Genomic DNA, 23718 nt, shown 5'->3' on the forward strand with positions numbered 1-23718 from the left:
TTTGCGTGTCTGTAAACAGTAGTTCAGCGTGGGCTAATTAACATCCCGTGGTCAGGATTTTCATACCTGGCTTGCGCTTGAGCCAAGTTATGTGCAGATGAAGTCAAGTACGAAGAAACCTCAATGAGTGACACTCTGAAGGAAGCTGAAGAACTATAGTTAGATTTCCAGCGAAGTAGCACACGTTTAGAGAAGTGATAATGCTGCAGTGTTTGGATTAAAACCTTTCCAGGGAGCTCTTGTTTGATTAAGTTGTCCCTTTGAGGCTTTAAATTTATGGGCTTTTGTTAGAGGTAGATGTACAAATGAACACAATTTAATTAAATTTCCACTTATCCTTAAATCTCATTTGTTCTGTACAAGCTGTATTCTAATTATAAAGAAGTCATTCACCCTAATTGCACAACCTCTCCATCAAAACACGCCATCTTAACTAACTTCACGTTGTTGGCCGTGTAAGAGCTTTGCGCTCCATAACAGGATTCTTTGTTTTGGTCTGACAACTCACCTCAGTCCTCTTGTTTTCTTCATCGGGGAATGAAAATGGTAATTGGGGTCAAGCATACAGTTGACCTGCTCTGTTTTGAATGAAACAGCCCCTAAACATTTCATTCCTGACAGACTCGACAGCACAGGTATTTTGATTGGGAGTCCAGAGCCAGCAGCCAGCCTCACATGGTACAGACTTAATTGCACAGGCTTAATTCCTCTCCATCCACTGCCTTTCAGTCATCTGCCAACAGTCGCCTTCCTCAAGACAGTCCAGTAGATGTACTTTCATCTGCATGACTAGCTCCCTTCACCGTGTCTTACACTGTAACTGTCAGCCGTGCTCTAATGAGGCTTAATGAGGCCCTGCTCCAAAAGGTGGGATTAGGAGATCTAGGAGGGTTTTAATTGAGATGAACAAGAGCAAGACAGAGTGCATGCGTAATTCACTGTCTTGAGAAAGCTTTGTGGACAGCTTTGTGGATTCATTCAGAGGGTTCACGCAGGGCCTCGCTGTGTCTCTGGGCTTCTTTTGACTTCAGTTCAGCTGAAATTAACTTGGTTTTACTTGTGTGTTCAACCTCTAAAGGTTTGGTCTCACCTTTGACTGTCAAATGTCAATTTCCTCTCCTCGATTGCTCTGCAGAATCAGTTTCAAGTGTCGGATGTGGTCTGTTGCTGCATAAAATGACTTTTACAGTGAAAATAGATTATTACACTTACACACATTACATCATACTTTGTTGACTTGTCGACTACCTTTTTAGATATTCACAGTTTAAGCTAATGTAATGTACTAATGTACTGACTGTGGAAGACCGCATAATGCAAACACAGTGTCTTCCTTCTATGAAAATAAGTCTATTATATAATAGTCCTCTTGTTAGTATTAACCACACTAACATTTCCAAACAGAGAGCCGAACAAAATGCTGATCTCACTGTGACTGCTGTGCTGAGTTTCACTGGCCCTGACCGATAAGGCGTTGAAGCACTTTCCTGTTGTGTTTACTAACAGTATGTGCAGCACATACAGGTAAATAAGCACCTTTTAAGATGATGATCTCTCTAAGGCCACTAGGAAACATTTCCCAGGTCAACCATGCAATAGTTTAACTGTTTGTCATTGCTATACAGTGTTTAATATGCATGTTTTCATAGGCAGTTATGCCAATCCCTTTTACTCAACAGGACTGTAACCTTAGGAAAACAGTAAACAGTAAAGTAACTGGTTAAATAAAGGAGCGTAGTCGTGTTAGTAAAAGTGATATACTACACATGGCATGCACATACGGCATTTTAGGCCTAGAAGAAATTAGGTGTGAATTAGTCACAGTGTTTGGGCTGCACTGTGCTAGTACAGAAAATTGCACCCATCTGTGGTGCACCAAAACCATTAACACAGACACCACAGACAGCAGGTCAGGATGAGGAGGCTTCAAAACTGAACAGAGCTGAGAGGAGTTGAGGTGAGGACGGCCCACATATTGGATTCCCCACAGCAGTGTAATGTGAGACTGCAGAGGTGACGTGTGGAGGGACGTGATGGTAGCAGTGTACACCATCACCAAGAATCTGGCACAGCCTCCTGTGCGTTTTTTGGTCATGACCTGATCGGAAAGAGAGACATTTGGGAGTCTGGATGTGATGAGTCACAAACTACGTAGTGTTACAGTAAAAAAGATTGCCCCTGATGTTAACAGGCAAAACAGTATTTGTTTAACTAAAAAAAAAGCTGTTAATGGTTATTTGATTATTTGTTTATTACTGATGAGATATTTATCATTCTAAATATTATGGACGCCTCAGTCTCCTCCCAGCTTAAACTTGATCTACTTTATGCTTTGGTCTTGAGGTTAGGAGTTGCCTTTGGGATGTTTGCCTGAATAATTTCCCTTTGTCAGCCATTATATGTTGACTTTACAAATTAAACAAAATACCTTTTGAGAAGTAAGAGACACAACTGGAGAGCAGCAAGCCTGTGTTAAAACAATGGTCAGATACGAGCGGAGGAATGTGACTAAACTGACTGATGCAAGTACACTCAAGTATTTCTATTATAATTATTTCTACTGCATCTGTATCTTAGAGGGAAATGCTCTCTTTTTTTCCAACACAGGAGTTTACATAGTTTTAAAAAAGCATGATAATTTTATAAATGTACAAACATGAGTATGGTATACAATCCATTGCAAGATTAATCGTCAAGGTTATTTGGTTCACTTTTACTTTGAAAGGATGTTTGCTGTTCATCTTCTTTGTTGTGGCCAAACACTTTTTTTTTTCCTTAAAAGACCACCGCAACATCCTCATCGTTTCAAAGAATTTATGTCAACCCTGTCAGCTGACTTAGCCAAACCAGGAAACAGTAACTTAAGCTCTGTCAGGCAATCTGTGTGTTTAAGCTTTCGTCGATGTAGTTTCACTGATAGTAGAGTCACATCTAATGACTGCGTGCATACTTTGAGGGCTAGCAAGAAAGAATTCAGGATCATGTTCTGCGTTTGTTGAATCTCACAGATTAACTTTATGTTTTAAAGAGGTTTCGGATATTTAATGACACATGGCCCAAGCATAAATAGCCAAGGGATGGTTTATATGAGCTGTTGTAGTTGCACATACCCTAATTTGGAGAAAAGTAGTCTCTTCTGCGAGATCATTTCCTCATACTTCATTGTCATTGATCCAGTGGAAGTGCCTAAAAGTGGTTTGTTGTCGACATGGCTGAGAAAAGGAGCATCATGGCGAAGTGTGAGCTGGTGTGTACAATACATGTTTGCACAGATCTCCACTTTCCATTCTGCTAATTTGTCTCTATCGTGTGCTTTTATTGAGTTGCTCTCTTTCAGGCCGACCCGCTGCTGTCGTTGTTTGCCCAGTAAGCACAGAGTCCGTGGTGCCAAGCAACCAAAGCTACTGTCAGCAGTGACTAGACAGATATTTCCTTGCTGCTCACCCAAACACATCGTACTTTTCACATGCAAAACGACACATTTGCATGGATGTTTATCGGCTCCACAGATCATGTAAATACAGCAAAGGCTTATTACCTTCATGTGTTCATTGATCGCAAACATGTGCTGATGCAAGTCTGACACTTGTCTTTACTGCAACCGTTTTTTATTTCACATCAATCATCGTCAATTGGAAGGTGAGAAAATGTGAACAGAAGACATTGAGACCCTAGTAGTCTGATTTCTTTAAGTGGTTGTTGAACTCTCCTTGTTATTGACAGTATTATAAACCCCAAATCTCCTGGATCGTCGGTTGAAAATATACTTAAATTTCTCCCTTGGAAGCTACAAGGTATTAACCAATTTGTCAACTCTTGCTTGAACTGAACCTGATGTCGTGCCCTCTTGTTGGAACTGTTCTGGGAACTGTTTAATAGTTTTTATCTCCTTTTTATAGTCATTATCAGTTTTCATACTACTGTCCTTCAAACAGAGTGAATTCCCACTCCTCCAATGAGATTTAAGGCTATGTGTAGTGTCTAAGAAATGTAAACAAAAGAGAAAGTTTCAGCTGACTATCACATGAACGGGAGATAACTAAAGGTAGAGAGCCAAGGCACGAGAAAAGGGCTTCTATTCTATGGTGACAAAATACTTTGTTTGGGTGCGACTTCATTGTTTCCCCGATGAGGAAGTCATGCATTATGCTGCTGCTTCTGGTCTCTGTGTGCCAGGAGCACATGTATAAAGTCATTCTACACTATACTGATTCAGTCTAAATGTAACCAGTCATAAAACAGTATCATTTTATTAGCAGTAACACAGTTGGTTTTACATCTTTATTACATTAAATATAAAGTACTGAATTTTGAAGAAAGTTGCGAAACATCATGATTTCTATAAGTTGGTCCAAAACTCATTGGCCTAAACAAACCGCATGTGTGCAGGGAGGCCTCCAGGAGGTTTCCTTACATGCTTGTATGTAGGTGAAAGGTAAAGATGTCACAGAGGAGCGTTTGATTTCACTTGAGCACACGTGCCTGTCCCCACTTTTGACAGCCAGTTGCAGCTGGATTCGAACATCCACCTTTAAGGGAGCAAATACTTCCAGCTATTCCCTAAAGGGGGTGAGATTTGAAGAGTCTCCAGTGGGGATTTTTCCCAGAGGGGACAGACAGGATCTCGCTGTTTACACTAAAAAGCAGCTGGTAGTTCACTGAAGCCATGTGCTGTTTCTTGTACGTTTGTGATCAGCAGTGGAGCTGTGGCTCTACAGAGCAGCATCAGTTCTGCTTGGTCTGCTCATTGGCTGCGTGGCTCCTTTAAGAGCCCAGCCCACAATGCCCAAAAGTGTGTGTTTATATTCTGTGCCTAAACAGTTCTGTCATGGACTTGTTGAACCTCATGCCGTGTTCCTATTGGTTCAGAAATGTAGGCAGGTCTTTAAGAGTCTTTGGTCAAGCTGGAGTGACTGCCTCCAAAAACATACAGAAGGATTTTTTTTTTCTTTAAGCTCTCCTCCCTCTTCATCATGCAGGGGAGGAATTCTGGCTCTCACAAAAAAAAGTTGTTGACTTTGTGTTACCCAGGCTACCTCTGCAGGAATCCTGCAATTTAAAAAGATGCCTGCAGCACTTTGGTGTTATTAGAGAAGAGCATTCACAATCCTTTCAAATCCCCTTTGACTGACCGTTATGAAACCTGGTGGGGTCATTTCTTGTGTTCATCTTCTTCTTTGGAAGCTTCAAGATGATTCAGACATGACATTCGTCCAAATAAACTTTGGAGTCTAGTCATTGTTGACAGCTAGCTATTTAGGACCAGGCTATTTCTTGGGACAAAAGCATTCCTTCTGAAAGTTACATGTTTGAGTTTACCACAATTTAGCATTTTCGGCCTACCTTCCCTAATCTGAGAGACAGCATGCTATTTGGCAATGTAACAGTTAATATGAGTCTCAATGCACTACATGGTGTTTAATGCTGACTGAAGTAACACACTAGTAATAAGCTCACTCTTGACTCTGCACTTCCTTGGGTCTTCAGTAATACAGCTGAAGCTGTGAAGTGTGAAGCACCAAACAGTAGACAGAAGTTAGCAACTAGCTGGTGCACATAGTGGAGCATCTAGCAGCTAAAGAGCCAGATATTTCCCTCAGGAGTTGGTGGCCTCAACAAAGAGCGAAAAGGAGAGTAAATATTGGATTTATATGCAAATATTGCTTTTGATTTGCTGAATATGAAATTATGAAAGTTCACCATGCCAGCTTCAATGGTGAGAATATGTCATTGTTGTGGTAACAGCTTGTTTCTGTTTTGTTTTATAACTTACTAATTAAAGAATACTAGTTCCTATTATGTTATGTGGTTGTGTTAGCATATTTTTAAAGATAACAGTTTACGTTGGACAGCCAACAACAAGCAGAGATAGATTGATAAGTGTCTTACTCAAAGAAAAGTCACTAGGATCAGGTGCTGCAGGTCTTTAGTTTAGTGTGAATCAGTGTCCTTGGTTTGTGCTCATTCTCACTCGGGTCTACATGTTATATTAGAAAAATAACGTTCTGTGTGCAGGTTTTATCCTCGTCCTGGTGGTGTCTCTGATTTTCTTCATGTTGTCTGCACAAAATAAAGGAAGGTGACATCTACCCTTGTGACGGTCAAGCCTATTGTTGCCATAAGGAACCTATCTGGTGTGAATCACAGGACTCAAGTCAAAGCATAAATCGCCCAGACATGATGACTGATGGTGAGATATAAAAGTTGGAAATAGTGAGCAACTCCTTTGCCGTTTACGAATTCAATCTAAAGTGTGTGCACTTTTTGGACGGACTGATATGAAAATGTGATGCAGGTGCAGAAACTTTTTTACTTTTTTATGGTCACTTTTGAAAACGTCTCCTTCGGCGGCAGACATACAGTCAGTAAAAGAAGTGATAGCAGATTTGGGTAAACAACAAAAAGGTGGATCGTAGCTAGAGGCTGTTTTTTGTCTGTCTGAGAAGAGAATATAGACAGAGACATACTCCACTCTGGTTTATTAACTTTTTGGTATGAGGACAATCTCTACTGATCTGCTGGGCTCTACTGAGATCAAGCAACAAGTGAACTCTGTACTCCTGTAATAACAGGAACAGAAACACAGACAATGACATGTAGACCTGGGTCGAACCTGGACCCGTTCCAAGGAGCAGGTTTATTCAGTTATCTGGATGCGTGTCTGAGTGTTGGCTGTTGGATGTGTCCACGTTTTTTTCCACCTCTTTCCCGCTCATCCTCTTTCAACGTATCCCTGTAGGTGTCCCGAGGCACTTTTTATGGGCAATTCAATTTCATCCTGTTGCATAATGTGGCCTGATAACGAGCATCTTCAGGATATTTCGATATATTTTTGACAGTGCATTCATTGTAATTGCGAGAAACACATGGTGAGGATAAACTTAGAGGCTGACCAACCTGAACATTTTGTTAAACGAGATATTTGCAGCTGAAGCACAACTGCGAGCACAAACAGTCACAGTCAGTGACTTGGTAATAATCTCGTTTTCATTTTGTAAACTGATATGTATGGGAGTGTCTAGTTAAGTAGAACTTACCGTCCAACTGGAAAGACAATACTGCTGTTAATCATAGTATTTGCACTCAGCTTGGACAAGTGAATCCACTGGTCCACTGGCTAAAATGTTGAATAACCGGTCAAACTGGTCTCTTCACTGACAAACTCTCTTCCCTTTGCTCCACCCTCTGTTGTCTTGCTGCAGATTACCTTCCCGTTGATGTTGAGTGTCGGGGCAGCTGTGATTGGCTCCCTGCAGTTCGGCTACAACACCGGCGTCATCAATGCCCCTCAGAAGGTGAGTTACCCACACGTCTGCAAACATGTCAATCACACTGCTGCTTTTAGCCCACCAAGATGCAAGTAAGTTCCCTGTCATTCCTTGCCAACCTAGCCCCAATCCTAGTGGTTGTTCACGAACAGGAGGATTTGAGAACAGGACAGACATGTGGAGCGGGTTGTGTTGAGGGGTCAGATAATAATAGCCGCTTTCAGGCCTGTCTGGTCCAAGAACATCTGTATTAACAGACTCCGAATGATTCCTGCGTAAAACAGTGTGTCCATGCCCAAAGATGGACCTCAACTGACCAGCAGCAGGCTGGGAAAAGGAAATACAGAGGTAATTAAATAACAGAGGTAGACAGTCACAAATCCCCATAACAAAGCAAAGTAATAGAAAAAGATGTTTTCATGCCCCCCTCTGGACTAAATCTACAGTAGGTTTTATTAACAGACAGGTACATCAAAGGAACTCATTTCCGGGGGAATGTCTATATTGCGTTGTGTGTAAATGACTTCTTTGCGTAGGTCTGAACACGCCCTGTGGCCACACAGCTGTCTGGCCACAGCTCACAGGTGTGCCACCAGACAGAGAGGCCTCGGTGTGTTTGTGGTGTTGTCTCTTTTCATCTGAACTTCCTCTCCAATGTCATCGCACTGTCAAAGCTACCCTAGACATTGATTTTTTTATTCATTCATTTTGACTTTTTTCATCTCTGCAAACCCTTTTAGTATTTAGTAAAACTTAAATACTTCCTCGTGAGTCATAAAGAGAAGATGAAGTGGGTAGCATGCGTTACAGGGGGAATTTTAGACTTTGAGACATTTACTGGTAAATTGTGGAAATCGTCATGGGTTGTTAGTAATGAAACTAAACATTAGAAAGCCTTTTTGTTTTGTAAACTGGTTATGGATCTGAAAGAGAGCAATTATCATAGTTATTGATTAGCCATTTAATTTCTAGATGAATCAGTTAATCTTTAAATAGCTTGTGTTGTCTGGCCAACAGTCAAAAATTCTTGAAGATGTTCAGTTTACAATGATGCAAAGCAGAGAAAAGCTGCACGTCTGCAGCACGCTGTACCACAGATTTTGCCTCCGCCATGAAAACAGCACGTGTTCGGCTTCAGGGAGCTGCCTTGTGAGTGGCTGAGTGAGGGGTTGCAGACTGAGTAGGGGTGGGGGGGGGGTGAATATACAGCCTGTTACACACTGGGCCAGTGTGAACTTGCCCCCTTGGCTCTTTATCCCATTCCCAGTACTCAGCCTAGGTCTCACACACACAAACACAAACACGCAGAGGTCTCAGAAATGTCACGTGCGAACAGAAAAGCGAGTGTGAAAAACAGTTAGTCAACTCAGGCTCTTAATCCTTGATTACTTAATTACACATCTAACTTTTATATAACAGCCCTTGATATTGTCAGCGGCACCTCTCCCCTCTGTGCTCCAGTGCGCGATAAAGGCTGCACTGATGCTGGTGCTGCCTGTGACATGGGCCTTGCACCGTGTTACAGCGTCTCTGATTAGATACGCTCTTTCAAGAGCCAAGCTGCAGCTCACTGTTCCTCTTCCTCCTCGTGCTGCATGTCTGCCCGTTCCAGCAAGCAAATAGTGTCCTTATTTGGAAATTTGATCCAGGGGTCATCTGCGTTTTGTTTATGTTAGTTTAATTTTAGGAACCTCTTTAGATGCCAATGGTCAGGGCTTCTGCACTTTTCTGAGATCGATTTTTCCTTGATAGCGTTTGTTTCTAAAGGTTTTTTAATTCATGGATTTTACAGATTTTCATGCCAACCACTTTGTTCCTCTCCCTAAAGCAATACAACTTGCCAGAACACAAGAAAAATCTCTTGATTCAGTTCAAAGACAACCACGGGCTGAAGAAAGATTATATCATTTTATTTTCTCCCTGTTCTGTGCTGAATGCAGTGCTCACCTTGACCAGGCAGCTCCAACAACATATGCTGGCAGCCTGACAGCATGAATAGACAGCCTGCTTCATTGTGTGGTTAGAGCCAGCTGGTGGTTTGGACTGCACAGTCTATTGAGGGAACACAAATTCATTATGTAACTTCACATGATCACCCGTTCAAGAAATCTTAATCTGAGGAGTAACTGTACCTGTTGGATAAATGCGGTGGAGTGAAGAGTGCAGCATGTCCCTCTGAAATCTATTGATGTAAACACATTAAGCAGCAGAAAGTGGAGCCACTCAAGTACAAGTGCCCTTAAAATTGTGCACAAATACAATGAACTCTGCTATTGCTTGCAAATGTACAAACCCAGAGATCACAAGAGTCCTTTTAAATAAAGTTTTGTTTTTTTTTTAGTAATGGCATGAAGGTCACACCTGATGACACACTTGTGATATCACTCAGCGAGGTCTTGCAATGTGATAGCGGATATCACGCTTGTCTTGTGTTAGCAATGTCAGAATGTCATTCTATATGTACCCTTCCACCGAAGGAAAACTATTAAAAAATGTTTCCATCATAATCTGTTGAGAAGGAAACCGCTGAGTATTTATTCCACTTACCATCATTGAGCTTTAGCAGATCTCTGGTGCCAGATCAGCTTGCAAAACACACATAAGTGATGTTACAGTATCACAGGGGCGCATGACAGGGCTGCTGTCCACATTTGGTGACGACAGTGGTGGGGATGGGGGCTGGAGAGTTATGGGAGGTTGCAGACAGGGCGGTGACCTTTGCGAATCATACGAGAGGTGTCACTGTGACGCACACGTGCACAGACGCAGGATCAGCTACTTAACCCCTGTCACTAGCTCGCCTGGGCGTGTTTGTCAACATAGTCGCCTGTGATGAGGATGGAGGAGGGGCAGAGGGGGAACAGAAACTTGACACTTAACAACGGCTGGTAAACTTCCTGGCTGCCAGGAAATGGTAATGATTATGCAGTGCTGCCATCAGCTGGTCACACAGTAACAGCATCTCTGAGGAGGAGGAAAACATAGATCTAAGTCTCAAGAGCTTTTGTAACCACATCCATGACAGTAACACTGTGATGTAATATCACTTCTATAATGATGATTTTCTGCGTCTAAACTGAAGTTGCGGTTGTGTTTCATTACGCAATGTGACAATGAATGATCCTATTTAGTCCTGGGGGAAAACCGGTTTGCAAAGCCTGCATGTTTCTTGTTTATTTGTATAGAAAATATGTAATGTATTACTTTTTCTCCCCTGTGGCAGATCATTGAGAAGTTCATCAATGAGACGTATTATGAGCGCTACCAGGAAACCATCACCAAGAGCACCCTCACAGCCATCTGGTCCATCGCTGTCTCCATCTTCTCTGTCGGTGGCATCTTTGGCTCCTTCTCCGTCGGACTCTTTGTCAACCGTTTTGGAAGGTAAAAAGAAAACAAAAACCCGCCCTGCTGTTACAACAGCGTGACAGCTTTGGGCTTTTCTAACAGAAACGGCTTGTATTAGATACGTTTTCTCCATATAAGCAGTAAAAAGTTAAAAATGAAAGCTGCGATTGTTACATTGAACCTTTTTAGTTCAGTGTGGTAGTTAAACTTGTAGCTACATTTAAAAAGAGCAATTTGATAACCCATTTTAGGTTGTAAAAACTCCATCCCACAAATTCATAGAAAGCATTTGGGTCCAGACGCACTCTTTGGGCAGCGTGCAGTACCAGGCAACATTTTATTTTTTATTTTTTTTGGACCGTTTATTAGAGCACAAAACAACACTGCACACTAGGACACGAATCAGCTGATGATAATGTGACTCCACACAATTTACTCACTCTCAGAAGTAGCTTTGGTGTCAAATCACTCTTAAATAATGTTACAAAAGGCACAGAAAAGCTAATCACAAGAAAGCAACTAGAATAATAAACACAGTATGGATAAATGACCAATTTTCATGAAACTACATGACCTTTTACAAGATCAAATCAAACACATGTCACAATGTCTGTCTGTCTGAATGTGATTTGTTAAATGTAACTTTCTCTTGTTCCCTGTGGCCTACAGGAGAAACTCTATGCTCACGGCCAACGTCCTGGCCTTCATCGCAGCCACTCTGATGGGCTTTTCAAAGATGGCGCACTCCTGGGAAATGCTCATCGCTGGTCGTTTTGTGGTGGGCCTCTACTCCGGCCTCTCCACGGGCTTCGTGCCCATGTATGTAGGTGAAGTTTCCCCAACATCCCTAAGAGGAGCCCTGGGCACCCTCCACCAGCTGGGCATCGTCGTCGGCATCCTCATCGCACAGGTTGGTGGATAGTAAAAGTCCCAGTGGTTTTATTCCAATACTGTAACATGGACGGTGAAGTTTAGTGACGATGTGGGATAACAACACAACCGCGTGGCTTTTTTTATTCAAGCTACTCGGTAATGTTTTCACGCCAGAGGCTGTGCAGGTGGCTCATATGTTGGACATGTGCTCGGGTCGATTTCAGGTGTTTGGAATGGAGTCAATCATGGGCAACGATGATTTGTGGCCGCTCCTCTTGGGCTTCACCTTCATCCCTGCAGTGGTGCAGTGTATCCTGTTGCCTCTCTGTCCCAAGAGCCCCCGCTTCCTGCTCATCAACAAGAACGAAGAGAACAAGGCCAAGAGCGGTGAGCTCGCTCACACATACACGAGCGTTTTACATCTTTGAGTGGATGTTTTCAGTTATATAGTATCACTGGATGGAATTTATTTATGTTTCTCAATCTGATAGTCTTGTGTTTTTAAAGAAATTGGGTGGTGAAAACAGTTATTTTTATCTTAAAACTCAACAAAACTAAAATTCAAAGCATCATCACATGCTCCAGTGAGCCTCTGAAATGTCCAAAGATGTGATTAAAGCAAAATAAAACGACAAAGACATAGCTGGGCTGGGGTGAGGGCAGTTGACTTGACTTGACTTGCTTTTTTTACGGCACATTTCAGTGCTGAAGAAGCTCAGAGGCACCACAGATGTGAGCGCTGACATGCAGGAGATGAAGGAGGAGAGCCGGCAGATGATGAGGGAGAAGAAGGTGACCATCCCGGAGCTCTTCCGCTCACCCATCTACCGCCAGCCCCTCATCATTGCTGTCATCCTGCAGCTCTCCCAGCAGCTGTCTGGCATCAACGCTGTGAGTGTGCAGGCCTACACACCATCCCACCGCTCCACACAGACACCAAAAAGAAACACGTGCTCGGTGCACATTCACATGCTGTTTCACGCTAGAGCTGCACTACAAATAGAAGAACTTGTCAACTTTCTCATGTTGAATATTTATGGTTGTCACACCTTTTAGGTATTCTACTACTCCACTCGTATCTTTGAGAAAGCCGGAGTCGAGCAGCCTGTGTATGCCACGATTGGAGCCGGTGTAGTTAATACAGCTTTCACCGTGGTGTCGGTGAGTACAGATTAAAGTCTTTGAATTTTGGAGTGAAATCATCGTTATGGTACAGATGACAAAAGCTGTCAAAAACATCAAGTAACAGAAATATTTTCACCCAGAAATGATGGTTAATCCAATGATTATCAAGCTCCTTTATTGGTGTTTATCTGAGGTGGAGGTGAGGTGTTTGTGTTGTTGCACTGTACAATTCAGGAAGCACTTTGCAGTAAAACTGTGTGAGTTCTTATATGTTGTGTCAAAACTGTAAAGTGTAAAATGTCTTCCTGTGCACAGGTTTTAAATGTTTTATTGCTTTGTAGTACTGCACTGACCTCATTCTTATTTTTTCATGCAGCTGTTTGTCGTAGAGCGTGCAGGACGTAGGTCTCTGCACATGCTGGGGCTGCTGGGAATGGCCGGATCTGCCATCTTAATGACTATTGCCTTGGCTCTGCTGGTAGGTTCCTTACAGGCTTACAACAGCGTAGCTGTGTAGTGATTACGCGCGAAATAATGGCCGTTACATGTCATAACTGACCTCCTCCTTGACCTCTGTTCTTTTTAGGAAAAGCTCAAGTGGATGTCATATTTGTGCATCGTGGCCATTTTTGCCTTCGTCGCATTCTTTGAGATCGGACCGGGTCCCATCCCCTGGTTCATCGTGGCAGAGTTGTTCTCGCAGGGACCCAGGCCTTCAGCCTTCGCTGTCGCTGGCTTCTCCAACTGGACCGCCAACTTCATAGTGGGAATGGGCTTCCAGTACATAGAAGTGAGTAGAAAACAAATGCATTTAGATCTAGTATTTGGCTTTTGAAGTAACACTATTTTATGTGTCTGTAAGTCCTTTCATTATGGCATGTTTACCATGTCTGAATCTTAATGATTATACAAACGTTAAACACTTGAAATAATTTGTGTGTAATAGACTGAAGAAGTCGACCTCAGGGACATCCAGACAGGAATAGATGCTTGGTTCCTTAATACTAATTCAATCTACCATATTTCATCTTGTGAAGGCTTGAAAGTCATCATCAGATAACATTTATTGAGGACAGGACCTTGTTAGGACTCCACTAAATAACTGTCTCTCCTCTTATCTGTCCTAACAGGAGCTGTGTGGCGCCTACGTGTTTGTCATCTTCACTGTGCTGCTGCTCATGTTCTTCGTCTTCACATACTTCAAAGTGCCGGAGACCAAGGGCCGGACATTTGACGAGATCGCGGCTGGCTTCCGCCAGACGGCTGCCACCGGAGGAGAGAAGCACTCGCCGGAGGAGCTCAACAGCCTGGGAGCTGACTCTCAGCTCTGAGTGACTGTTTTTTTAACTTCTAACAAACTCTTTCTCAGAGACGAGAAGGGTCTACTAACTACAAGTAGACAGATCCATTGGTAGAGTAATTTTCACACTGTCACCACATTTCGGGCGTCATCACCAAACACAGAGCAGCCCTGTGTCATTCTCCAACATGACGTCTTCTGCTGCCCCTCTTCGTGTCACACAAAGAAACGACAACGCGATGGGCACTATGTCGCCTGGCGTATGCTGGAGAGGGAAGGTGAAGATAGATGGAGAAAGTTTTTCATATTTTATAGGTATTTTAAAGAAGGAAAAGAAGTGTCTGCATCAATCAACCAACCTTTTTAAACCTTTTTTTCACTGAATATATTACCGATATGTGCTTATGCTCTGTTCTTCGTAGCCTGTTACAATACAGTCAGTTTGCGATGATCTGGTTTAGGAGCACTGTAGCAGTAGAGATCTTCTCGCTGTTGTTTCTCAGTCAATCATACTGTAAAGCCGTATCACTGTAGACTCGAGCACTGTAGATGCTGCGAAGCTTGCCTTTGTCTCTCCCCACCAGATGGTGCACTGCCCTTAAAAAAGGCCCCAATGCTCCACTGAGGAGGAAAACCTTATTTGTAGCTTTTTAACTTACTGAGTGCACAAACGTTGGTGTATTGCTGTAAGGGTTTTAATAACGCTCCACACATTATATATTTTTCTTATATATATATACTCCTGCTGGAAAATATTTTACTCTTTTTATTAATTGACAAAAGACAAACTGAAACTGCCATTTTTATAAGATTTTATGCTCATGAAGACAAAACTGTGTGTCTCAGTGTGTCCAGATAATATTTAAAGAAATTCATTCACCGTTCATGTGTTTGTACACCATTCCTTTTTAGCAGCACGTTTGATGAAATTAATACTGACATGGGTCTGTGCGAGAGGAGCAGTATCTGCACAGATCAGTACCAGAGCGCTGAACTTGGCAGTGAAGTTGAATAAATAAGTCATCCATCCGTATTACCGTGACATGAGATAAGTACGCGCTCACAATCAGCAGCCCCAAAACCAAAAAAAAAAAAAATCTGTCTTACAAAACCAGAACAGCTGTGAGTTTAAGTGCCTGTCAAAAAAAATCAAGGCCGCTTTACGTTCTGCCTTTCAGCCTCATCACTTCTTTAAGGTCAGATCAGCCTGATCCGGACTGAAAGCTTCTGTCAGAGGGCGATCTTCACTTCAAGTATGTTTGAGTTGAAACTACCTGTGCAGCCTGTGCAAGGCTGGTGAACCGGCCCGAGAGCTGCTGCATGCCGTTCCTCTGTAACAACTATAAAGCATCTCCAGAAAAATGAAAGAAAAACAAAAAAAAAAAACCAACATACAATGGGGACCAAAATGGATGTCAGATTTTTGGAAGGTTTTCTTTGTCCTTGTCACCCCGTCAAACTGGGTCAAACTCCCAGCACTCGCTCCATAATGTCCATCATGTGTCCAAGGAGGCGGACACAAATTGCTGCGGTGAGGCTTGTTTTGTGCCTTGTGCTTTCTGCAGCACTGTTAGAGCTCTCTATCTCTTTTGGATGTGGACTGTATAGTAAGTAGTGTGGCCCTCTTTGCCTAACTGTCCAAATCGCTGTCTATGACTGCTGTATCACTTGTTAAACCTTTCTTCTCTTTGAACACGTTGTTTGAGGAAAGTTGTCTTTTTAGCAGCACTTTATAATTCACAGTGATATTTCTTTGTTGCTGAAACAAACACCTTGAGGCCGTTTTTTGACTCAGCGAGGGATCTTTGTTACTGAAGAGACTGAAATACTGCTGATGGATTACTTGATGTGTTTTGAAATGGAAATGTGTAGAATTGTTTTATTTGTTCCTATTCTTTTAAAGTCTTGTACGGAGCACATTTAAGTGTGTACACACACGGGCCAGTTCTGAATAGATATGGTAATATTCATAGATTCGAATCCAATCCAGAAGTCGCAATCCTTGTTAATCATTCCATAATTGGTTGGTAATTATTGTGTATATAGTCGATCTTTATAGCGCTGTAACACCCACTGTCTGTGCCTTTGTGTGCCTCTCACATATCCTCACCAGCAAAATCATGTAACGGCACCACAGGATGCATTTCCCCCACAAAGACTGATGTCGATTGCAAATATCAAAACTGTATTTTATGTACATAGATTCTGCTCGGGCATTTCCGTTTTAATGTGACTTGTAGCTTTTTAAATCCTCTTATGGCACAGTTCGGTGGTCTAAACACACCGGGATGTAAATATGAAACACACTACAGCCGCTCTCACTCCAAATTTATAGAATATTTAACTTTAAGAACCTTTTTTGATAGATAAAGGAATGATTCATTCTGTAGCTCTGTCCGTCTGTATGCCTTTAGCTCCCTTACTTCTCTTCCCTTTTGATTTTATATCTGAAGATATGTTGTGGCCTAATACTACAATAGTTTTAATTCAGATTGTACATTTAAGGATTGTGTTAATGAGAAGCATTCAGTAGCGTTTTCATTTTAGTGCACAGAGCATATTCTAATGTTTGTCATAATAAAAGGTCTGTGTGTATGCTGTTGGAATTTGAGCCTCTGACGGGGGAATATGAATTGTGATGGATGAGGTCTTGAATGGTTCTTGCAGTCTTGTATAAGTGCTTTATTGGCTGAATAAAAGAAATCATACATACAGATCTGAAGCTTTTTGGGGTCAATTTCTCATTTTTGTTGGAATTAAATCTTCAATAACTTCAATAATTGATTTTGGCCACAATGTTGACATTTTATCAACTTGTAAGTTAAGTTCATGTGGTGAAAATATTAGCAAGCAGTTGCTTATTTACACATCTGGCAGACATGGAAAAACATTACCATTCATTTGGAGTTGTGTTTCTGATTACCTGATAAATATAAGCCCAGTTTTCACCCTCCTTTTTCTCCAGTTTTTGGTCTCCACCAACTCCTGAAGGAATCATTAGCTGCTAAATGCTCTATTATTCAGCATCAGTCGTGATGTGCGCATTTTCTGTCGTGTATCAAGTTGCAATAAATGAAATGAGCCAACTTCAGTGGCTGATGATGACTGAGATGGGGGTGAGAGGCCCGACCTGACCGCACAGACGTGTGGACATAAGATAAGAAAACAAGACAAGAAAAAGTTCATCTTAACCAGATAGGACTCTAGATGAGCTTCACAAAACAGACAAAATACAGCAAACTGAACTGCAACAACACTGATGAAACAAACTGACCTACCTGAAAGACACACAGGAGGAGCATATTATATATATATTGGCTGGCCAAACCCTTTTAGCACATTAAATATGCAGGACACAACAGCTGAACCATAAATTAACACTAGAAAGAGTTTGCTAATCAACTCAAGATTACCAATGCACAAAATAAAGTAACTAAACCTGCAAACAAGAGCATAAATGAAGATAATGAAGATAAATCTAAACGAGAGTAAAGGTGAAATTATGGAGCCAATCCCTACCGCCACTGGGCGAGGTACACCCTGGTCTGGTCGCCAGTCAATCACTGGGACAACGCATAGAGACTCACACTCACACCTACAGGCAATTTAGAGTCACCAATTAACGTAACCTGCATGCCTTTGGACTGTGAGCACGGGGGAGAAAGGTTCAAGGTTCAAACTACAAACCAGCCCGCAGATTCTTGGAGCCCTCTCGCTGTGAGGCAACAGTGCTAACCACCGCGCTGCCCTCTGATCATCATTTATGCTACAAATATAAGACTTCTCCTTCCCCTTTAACCTCATACACTGGATGACTGGTTTACTGTGCCAGCTAAATCCTTGAAAGGCTTATTTCACCACATCTGTTAAAAAAAAAAAAAAAAAAGGCTTACTAAAGGTGCCTGAATGTTCTCGGCATCTCCCCACTGTGAGGTCAGTAAAAAGAAAATGGGCTCATGTTAACCTCCATGGATGACCTCCATCTAAATGAGATTAAGGTTATCATTGCCAGAGACATGCTTCACTTCACTCGTGTCCTCCAGCTGTCTTTAAAGGGCAGGAGTCTCACCTCACTTGAGTGCCTTTTCATTGACATCTGTTAAACCTCAGATCCAGAATCTCTGATTTTCTACTGATCCGATTCTTTCTCTCTCCAGAGCAGTATCCTTACGCCTGCAAACATTAGAGTGTTATAATTATCCTTTATCTGTGACCTTTAAGGTTCTAAACTGTGTGCAAAAAGCACTTTAACAGCAGAGAGCAAACAATCAAAACACATTCAGAAGTCCTGGTCTGTTCCTATGAATTTTAAACAATTCTCAAGGTCGCCGAGAGCAATATACACACTAATGAGATACAGGAGAGGCCCGGGCAAATGCAAGCATTTGAATATGTTTGATCATGCCATGGCACATGAGTGTTTGTAGCCCAGACAGATAGTGAGACAGCCATAACCTCCAGGGCCGAACAAAGCGGAGACGCCTTTTTGCAGCGGGACCATGGGTGCAGGTTCCCTATCTCCCTCCCTGATGGATAGGATCAACCAGTTCAAAGACGTATTTGCTATTAAATGTAATTGTTACGTTGCTTCATGTCCCGCCGTTGTTGATTTTAGCGAGGGGGGAAATCCTCAGAGGGGAAGAGACATGCTGTACACAATGTTAGCCGACCCCTATTAAAAAGCAAATTTCCACGGATCGCCTCGGATTCATGCATGTGTAATTGTTGTGACCGCTGAAGCCTCTGTGTTTGATTGTCTCCTTTGTTCCCTAATCCTATGCTTATGTGCCATTAAACATATCCTCTGTGTTTAGTGACAGAAGCAGATGTTTGGGATTCAGCCTATCAATATATCTCTGTGCAAAAATATTATTGAGACTTGAGGTCAGTCCGGGTAAAAGCTATTAGAAAGTTATTAGTCTTCAACTTTGAAACAACTGAGATGTAGATCAAGCAGCTGCAGCTGATAATACATTCAGTTTTTGTTCTATGTATAAACCCGCAATATCCACAAACCCACAAACTCGCATCTGTGAAAGAACCTCGCAGCAGTGGACGAGGAAGAGTTACCAGATAATGAAATGAGAAAATCAATAGCCCTACATGAATATTGACGAGGTGAGATGTATGCATGGAAGTAAAAATCGATGTAGCGGGCGTATCAAATCATGTATCGGATCAAAACATACAGTGAACAATGAGGGTGTGGGTGAGGTCTCTGTGGTGCAGCACGTCTGGCCTCTCTGTGATCCCACTGCGTATGAGAAGAGACGAGAGCCTTTATGGGTGGGTGGCGATGTGGAGAAACTTGGCTGTGACCAGAATGGGATCATCGGCGAAACCTCGAAAGTGAACAAGAGCCACTTTCTGTCGATTTGGCTTTGAGCAGGATGTTTGACCCCTATACGCTCTGGGGAAACTGCTCAGCAGCCAATACTAACAGACTGTCTGTTTCACAGGAGAATGAACATCAAACAGGTTGATTCTGACAAGCGAATGAGTACCCAGCAATCCTTCCCTGGAGGAATAAATGTCAGGGTGAGGGTCCCCCAGCCTGACATTTATTCCCGCACTGAGGGATAGTTGAGAGAGAGAGACAGCCAGGCAAAGAAAGGAGGAACAAGTGAAAAAATAATGTTTGCAATAGCTCTGTAACAGCATCAGCTACAGCAGTGTGGCTGATTAGCAGACAGGGTGGAAGTGTAACGTGATGTTCATGCGTCAAAATGTTTGCTCACCTGATTTTCTGAGACAGCAGCTTTGGAGTCAGATCCCAGACAAAGAATCAGATCCCGCACATGAGACAGAGCATTATCTTTAGTTCACTGAAGCTTTGATACATACAGACGCGTCCCTTGCGTCTACGAGGTGAAATTTTGTCCGATGATCAAAAAAGACTTTCGATTAACTCCTCTGATCCTCTGAAATATAATCTTCCCATTTCGAGGCAGACGTTTCGCTTGCATCTTATCACAGAAACAGGATAATTCCTGTTTTCCAGGGTTTCACGCTGTGTTATACAATCCTTGTTACAAAATGCTTTATCATATATCTCTTGCAACCAGAGGTAATTTCAGGTTTTTAAAAAAGACTCGTGGCTGTTTGAGACAGAATCAGATTTTTGCACTCAAAAGTCGACCATATTCATAATGCTTTTATTTATACATTTATTCCAGTGTGAAAACACTACACACTAAAAACCTGCTCAGAATTAGTATGTGCCATTGATTTGGGCCACAGGGCATTTCCTTGATTCTCTGTTGCTCGTTTGGTAGTGTGTTTTGCGTAATGTGTATTTCCCCACCGGGATATCAACATTAAATCAATCAGTCAATCAACCAATCAATCAATCATGGTGGTAATGGTAGAATAAGAATAAGAAAGCGCTGTTCTCTTATTCGTGCTGGATTTGAAAACACTGAGCAACAATGGAAGTAATTTGCTTCTTATTTTCAAAGACTTTATGAAATAATTACTTCGCTGAACGTTTCAGGGCTCAACCTTTCCAACGTCTGGCACAATGCCACGAGTGCAAAACTATCTTATTCAGCAGACTAATGATAATTCTCTTCCGTATATGGAGGATTTGACCTGCTACACATTATGAAGAGGATTTACAAATTGCATTAATAGTGCACCTCTAAGCCGTGATGCTTTGCTGGCTCTCGGCTCTGCCTGTGTGTGAACGTATCCTTTTTCTTGAGTCTTTTTAGAAAGTCACCGCACTCTGTTTCACACTGGATCCCTAACATGTAATAGCTTTCCCAATTCTCCCGGCAGTCACTGAAAGCGAGGAGCGACTTAGATGATGAATTAACACACCGGAGGGAGCAGTGCCTTTTATTTTACAGCGAGAACAAACAACAAGTTGAATTGTATTTGAAGTGCATACATAACACCAGACCTAGTGACTGAGTATCCTGTTTCTACAAAATATTTTCCTCCCTCCGGAAAGCTAGTAGATAATTTAAAAGATTCAATAAATTATACATTATTCAACTGCATTGACTTGACCTCCTTGTTTTATAAAATGGCAATGACATCCCAAGTCCTACAAATAATTTACATGGAGGAATCCTTCACAGGGACTGAAGCGCGCAACACGAGGAGGCCGTCAGATACATTTACTGACGTACGTACACGACTCACAGGCAATACATCGACGGGATTCATTCATTAGGATCAGTTTACTCATCGAAAGAGTACAACACAGACTGTGTTGTATAATGTCCTATTTGACTCTGGAGAGAATTTTCAGTTTGAAAAATATCCCAGATAATGTCTGCAGGATTATCTTGGATTGAGCTTTAGATTCCAAATTTGTAACAGAAAGCCTTTGTTACCAAGTGTTTGAAGAATGTGGGCTTTTCAGCAGGCAGGGAGGGTCTGACAAAAGATGCTGAGGAGCTGCATTATGGGAATCGTAGGTTCAAGCGTTTCTGAAGCTGTTTCCTCAAAATCTGACACTCACAACACTTCCAGCTTTAAAAAATGTCAATACTAAATAAGTGGAGTGCCCATTTAGTGACAACATACTGTGACACTCCCACATCATATGTTGAAATGTACTGATAGTGTTCAAAGGACAAAGATATGATTTGGGGAAGATTTTACCCCAAAAAATTAATGGACAAATTTCAAATGAATAAGTTGTTGAAGACAGACAACATTCTCCCACATGGAGCTTTTAAAATGCCCAAATAAAAACAAATCAAACAAAGAAATATATATTTCCAAACTGCAACCCAATAATGCAGCAATGTGGATTGTTATTGACTCACATTCTAAATCCTTCATATTGCTGGTACTGTTGCCGATTTGCATTATAAATGACAGATACTAGACCTGTAAATAATTTTTGGCCCAGCCAAAGTACTCCTTTGACCAACATGGAAGATCACAACTGTAAGAATTTAATTAAGGATTTATTTTTCCCTCAGATCTCGAAATGAGCATACATTTGGTTCACTGACACTAACGTCATCAATCCTTCATTATTCAGAGTTTAAACTGAAAGTGAATGCTAATATCCTAACCACAAATGGAAGGGGGAAAAAAAACTACAAGAAAAGAAGTGTAATAAAGAAAAATGAATAGATACTCAGATGATAAGTGCTGAGCGTGACGTTACATCAAACAGACCACTCTGTGCAAATGTCAGCACGAATTAATGTCCCGCAGAAGCATCAATCCTTGACGTTTCACATATTCAAAAATAAAGAGACGATTTAGTGACCAATTTGATTGAGGATAACAACAGCAGCGGAAACAAAGGCAGACTAAATAAAACATCATAAGCATGCAGAGAGAGAAGATGTGATTAGATATCGGTGTGATACTTGGTGATATGGTGGACGATCTTACTGGTTGAGTGAGTTCCACTGACAAAACAACTGGATGCCTTGTGTTGATCTTAAGTAAGTAGTAATGAGTTTGAACGTTCATATTTTCTAAGACTGATCACAAATGTAAAGACTAAAGATGAGATGTAAAGACAAGATGTAAATACTAAAACTTTAACAATGTCGTGCAGAATATTGGACATACGAGCACAAATAAATGCTTCTACTGTAAGGAAACTCACGGTATTAAGTCAAGGACAAAACCATGGATGTACAGCAGGTATCCCCCCCCCCCCCCCCCCCCCCCCCCCCCCCGCCCGCGCTAGGAGTCGTGGAGCAGAGCCCTCCTGTTGTTATTGTTATTATTGCTCCTGTGGAGTTACCCCGGTGCCCCCGGTGATTATGCCATCACTAAGTCTTCCTGCCCACCGTCCTTCTCACCCCCCACCACAGGCACTGTCGTCTCTCTGGCACTCTGCCACCAACACTGTGACCAGAGAGGCCAGAGACACTGTGTGGCTCCGTGATGGGATGGTCGCCAGGTCAAGCTGGTTAAGCCATAGAGGTGATGAGCAAAAATGCTCCAATGCTGTTGACGATAGAGGAGATATCAAGGCAAACGTAAAGTGTGGGTCCTTTTGGATGTTGACAGAATGAAACAATGATCTGTGACAGCAACTTGTACTCAAGCCAGCAAGGAATGACGAGTCAAAATGAGGCCGTCTTTTAGATTAAACGATTAAAACTTAAAGCTGCATTCTTGCTGCCGTGCATAATTTTTCATTATCAAATGCAGCTGCGCCGATTTTCCAGTGAATGTCATTGTAAGTCAAAACATTGTTCAATATGCACAAGCACAAGAGTGTCTTTGATAATTCAGTTTTAATCTTCAACATTAAGGCATAAAGTCAGTACATCCTGCCCTCATGAGGACCTGGTAAGAAAGTAGATAGTGATGAGGAAGATTACTCTCCATCTGGCAAATATGGCAAGTAACAGTTTTGGAATTGATTGATTTGAGTTCAAATTACTTAAAGAAAACACCACAAGTTATATTAGTATGACATATTGCTGTTGCTGCGGCATGCTGGGAGGATGAAATTGTCTCCCTGGTCATTTTGTTTGAATATGTGCAGCTTTGTGAACGTGAAGCAGGAACAAGCATGAAAGACTATAATCTTCTGTGGTACTTCAGGTACAGCTAGACAGAACCAAGAAAGCAAAAACTAAAAAAAAAGCATGTAGTTTAGCCGGTGCTCATGATAACATTGTACTCGTCAGATCGCCAACGCAGCCAGATCACTGCAGCAAAGCCAAATGTGGCAAGAAAACAGCAGCAGTCAGATGATCCAACAGTGGTTTAGCCACATCATGTCAACTTTATTCAGAATTTAAACTGAAAGTGAATGCAACCAAAATGCCTGTTATTATGTTGTACAGTATGTGCACACAACTATGGAGG

At 41.9% G+C, this 23718-nt stretch overlaps 1 protein-coding gene and 1 long non-coding RNA gene across 2 annotated transcripts in view; one reads left to right on the forward strand and one right to left on the reverse strand.

Annotated features, from left to right (window-relative positions):
* The window catches only part of slc2a1b (solute carrier family 2 member 1b), a 30133-nt gene extending 13497 nt beyond the window's left edge, over window positions 1–16636 (forward strand). The window contains exons 2-10 of the mRNA XM_070838347.1: window positions 7203–7295; window positions 10492–10652; window positions 11286–11526; window positions 11714–11876; window positions 12193–12380; window positions 12546–12650; window positions 12991–13092; window positions 13201–13404; window positions 13745–16636. Coding sequence (XP_070694448.1) covers window positions 7203–7295; window positions 10492–10652; window positions 11286–11526; window positions 11714–11876; window positions 12193–12380; window positions 12546–12650; window positions 12991–13092; window positions 13201–13404; window positions 13745–13945 — 1458 coding nt within the window. The 3' untranslated portion in view covers window positions 13946–16636. The remainder of the gene's footprint in view (window positions 1–7202; window positions 7296–10491; window positions 10653–11285; window positions 11527–11713; window positions 11877–12192; window positions 12381–12545; window positions 12651–12990; window positions 13093–13200; window positions 13405–13744) is intronic.
* LOC139208631 (uncharacterized) lies at window positions 9197–9911 on the reverse strand. Its single transcript, XR_011585185.1, has 3 exons — window positions 9816–9911; window positions 9401–9450; window positions 9197–9320 (listed from the first exon to the last, which is right to left on the reverse strand). It is a non-coding gene; the product is annotated as an uncharacterized lncRNA (long non-coding RNA).
* Window positions 16637–23718: the final 7082 nt, after the last annotated feature.

The sequence above is a fragment of the Pempheris klunzingeri genome, chromosome 2, assembly GCF_042242105.1.
Source record: "Pempheris klunzingeri isolate RE-2024b chromosome 2, fPemKlu1.hap1, whole genome shotgun sequence".
NCBI lineage: Eukaryota > Metazoa > Chordata > Actinopteri > Acropomatiformes > Pempheridae > Pempheris > Pempheris klunzingeri.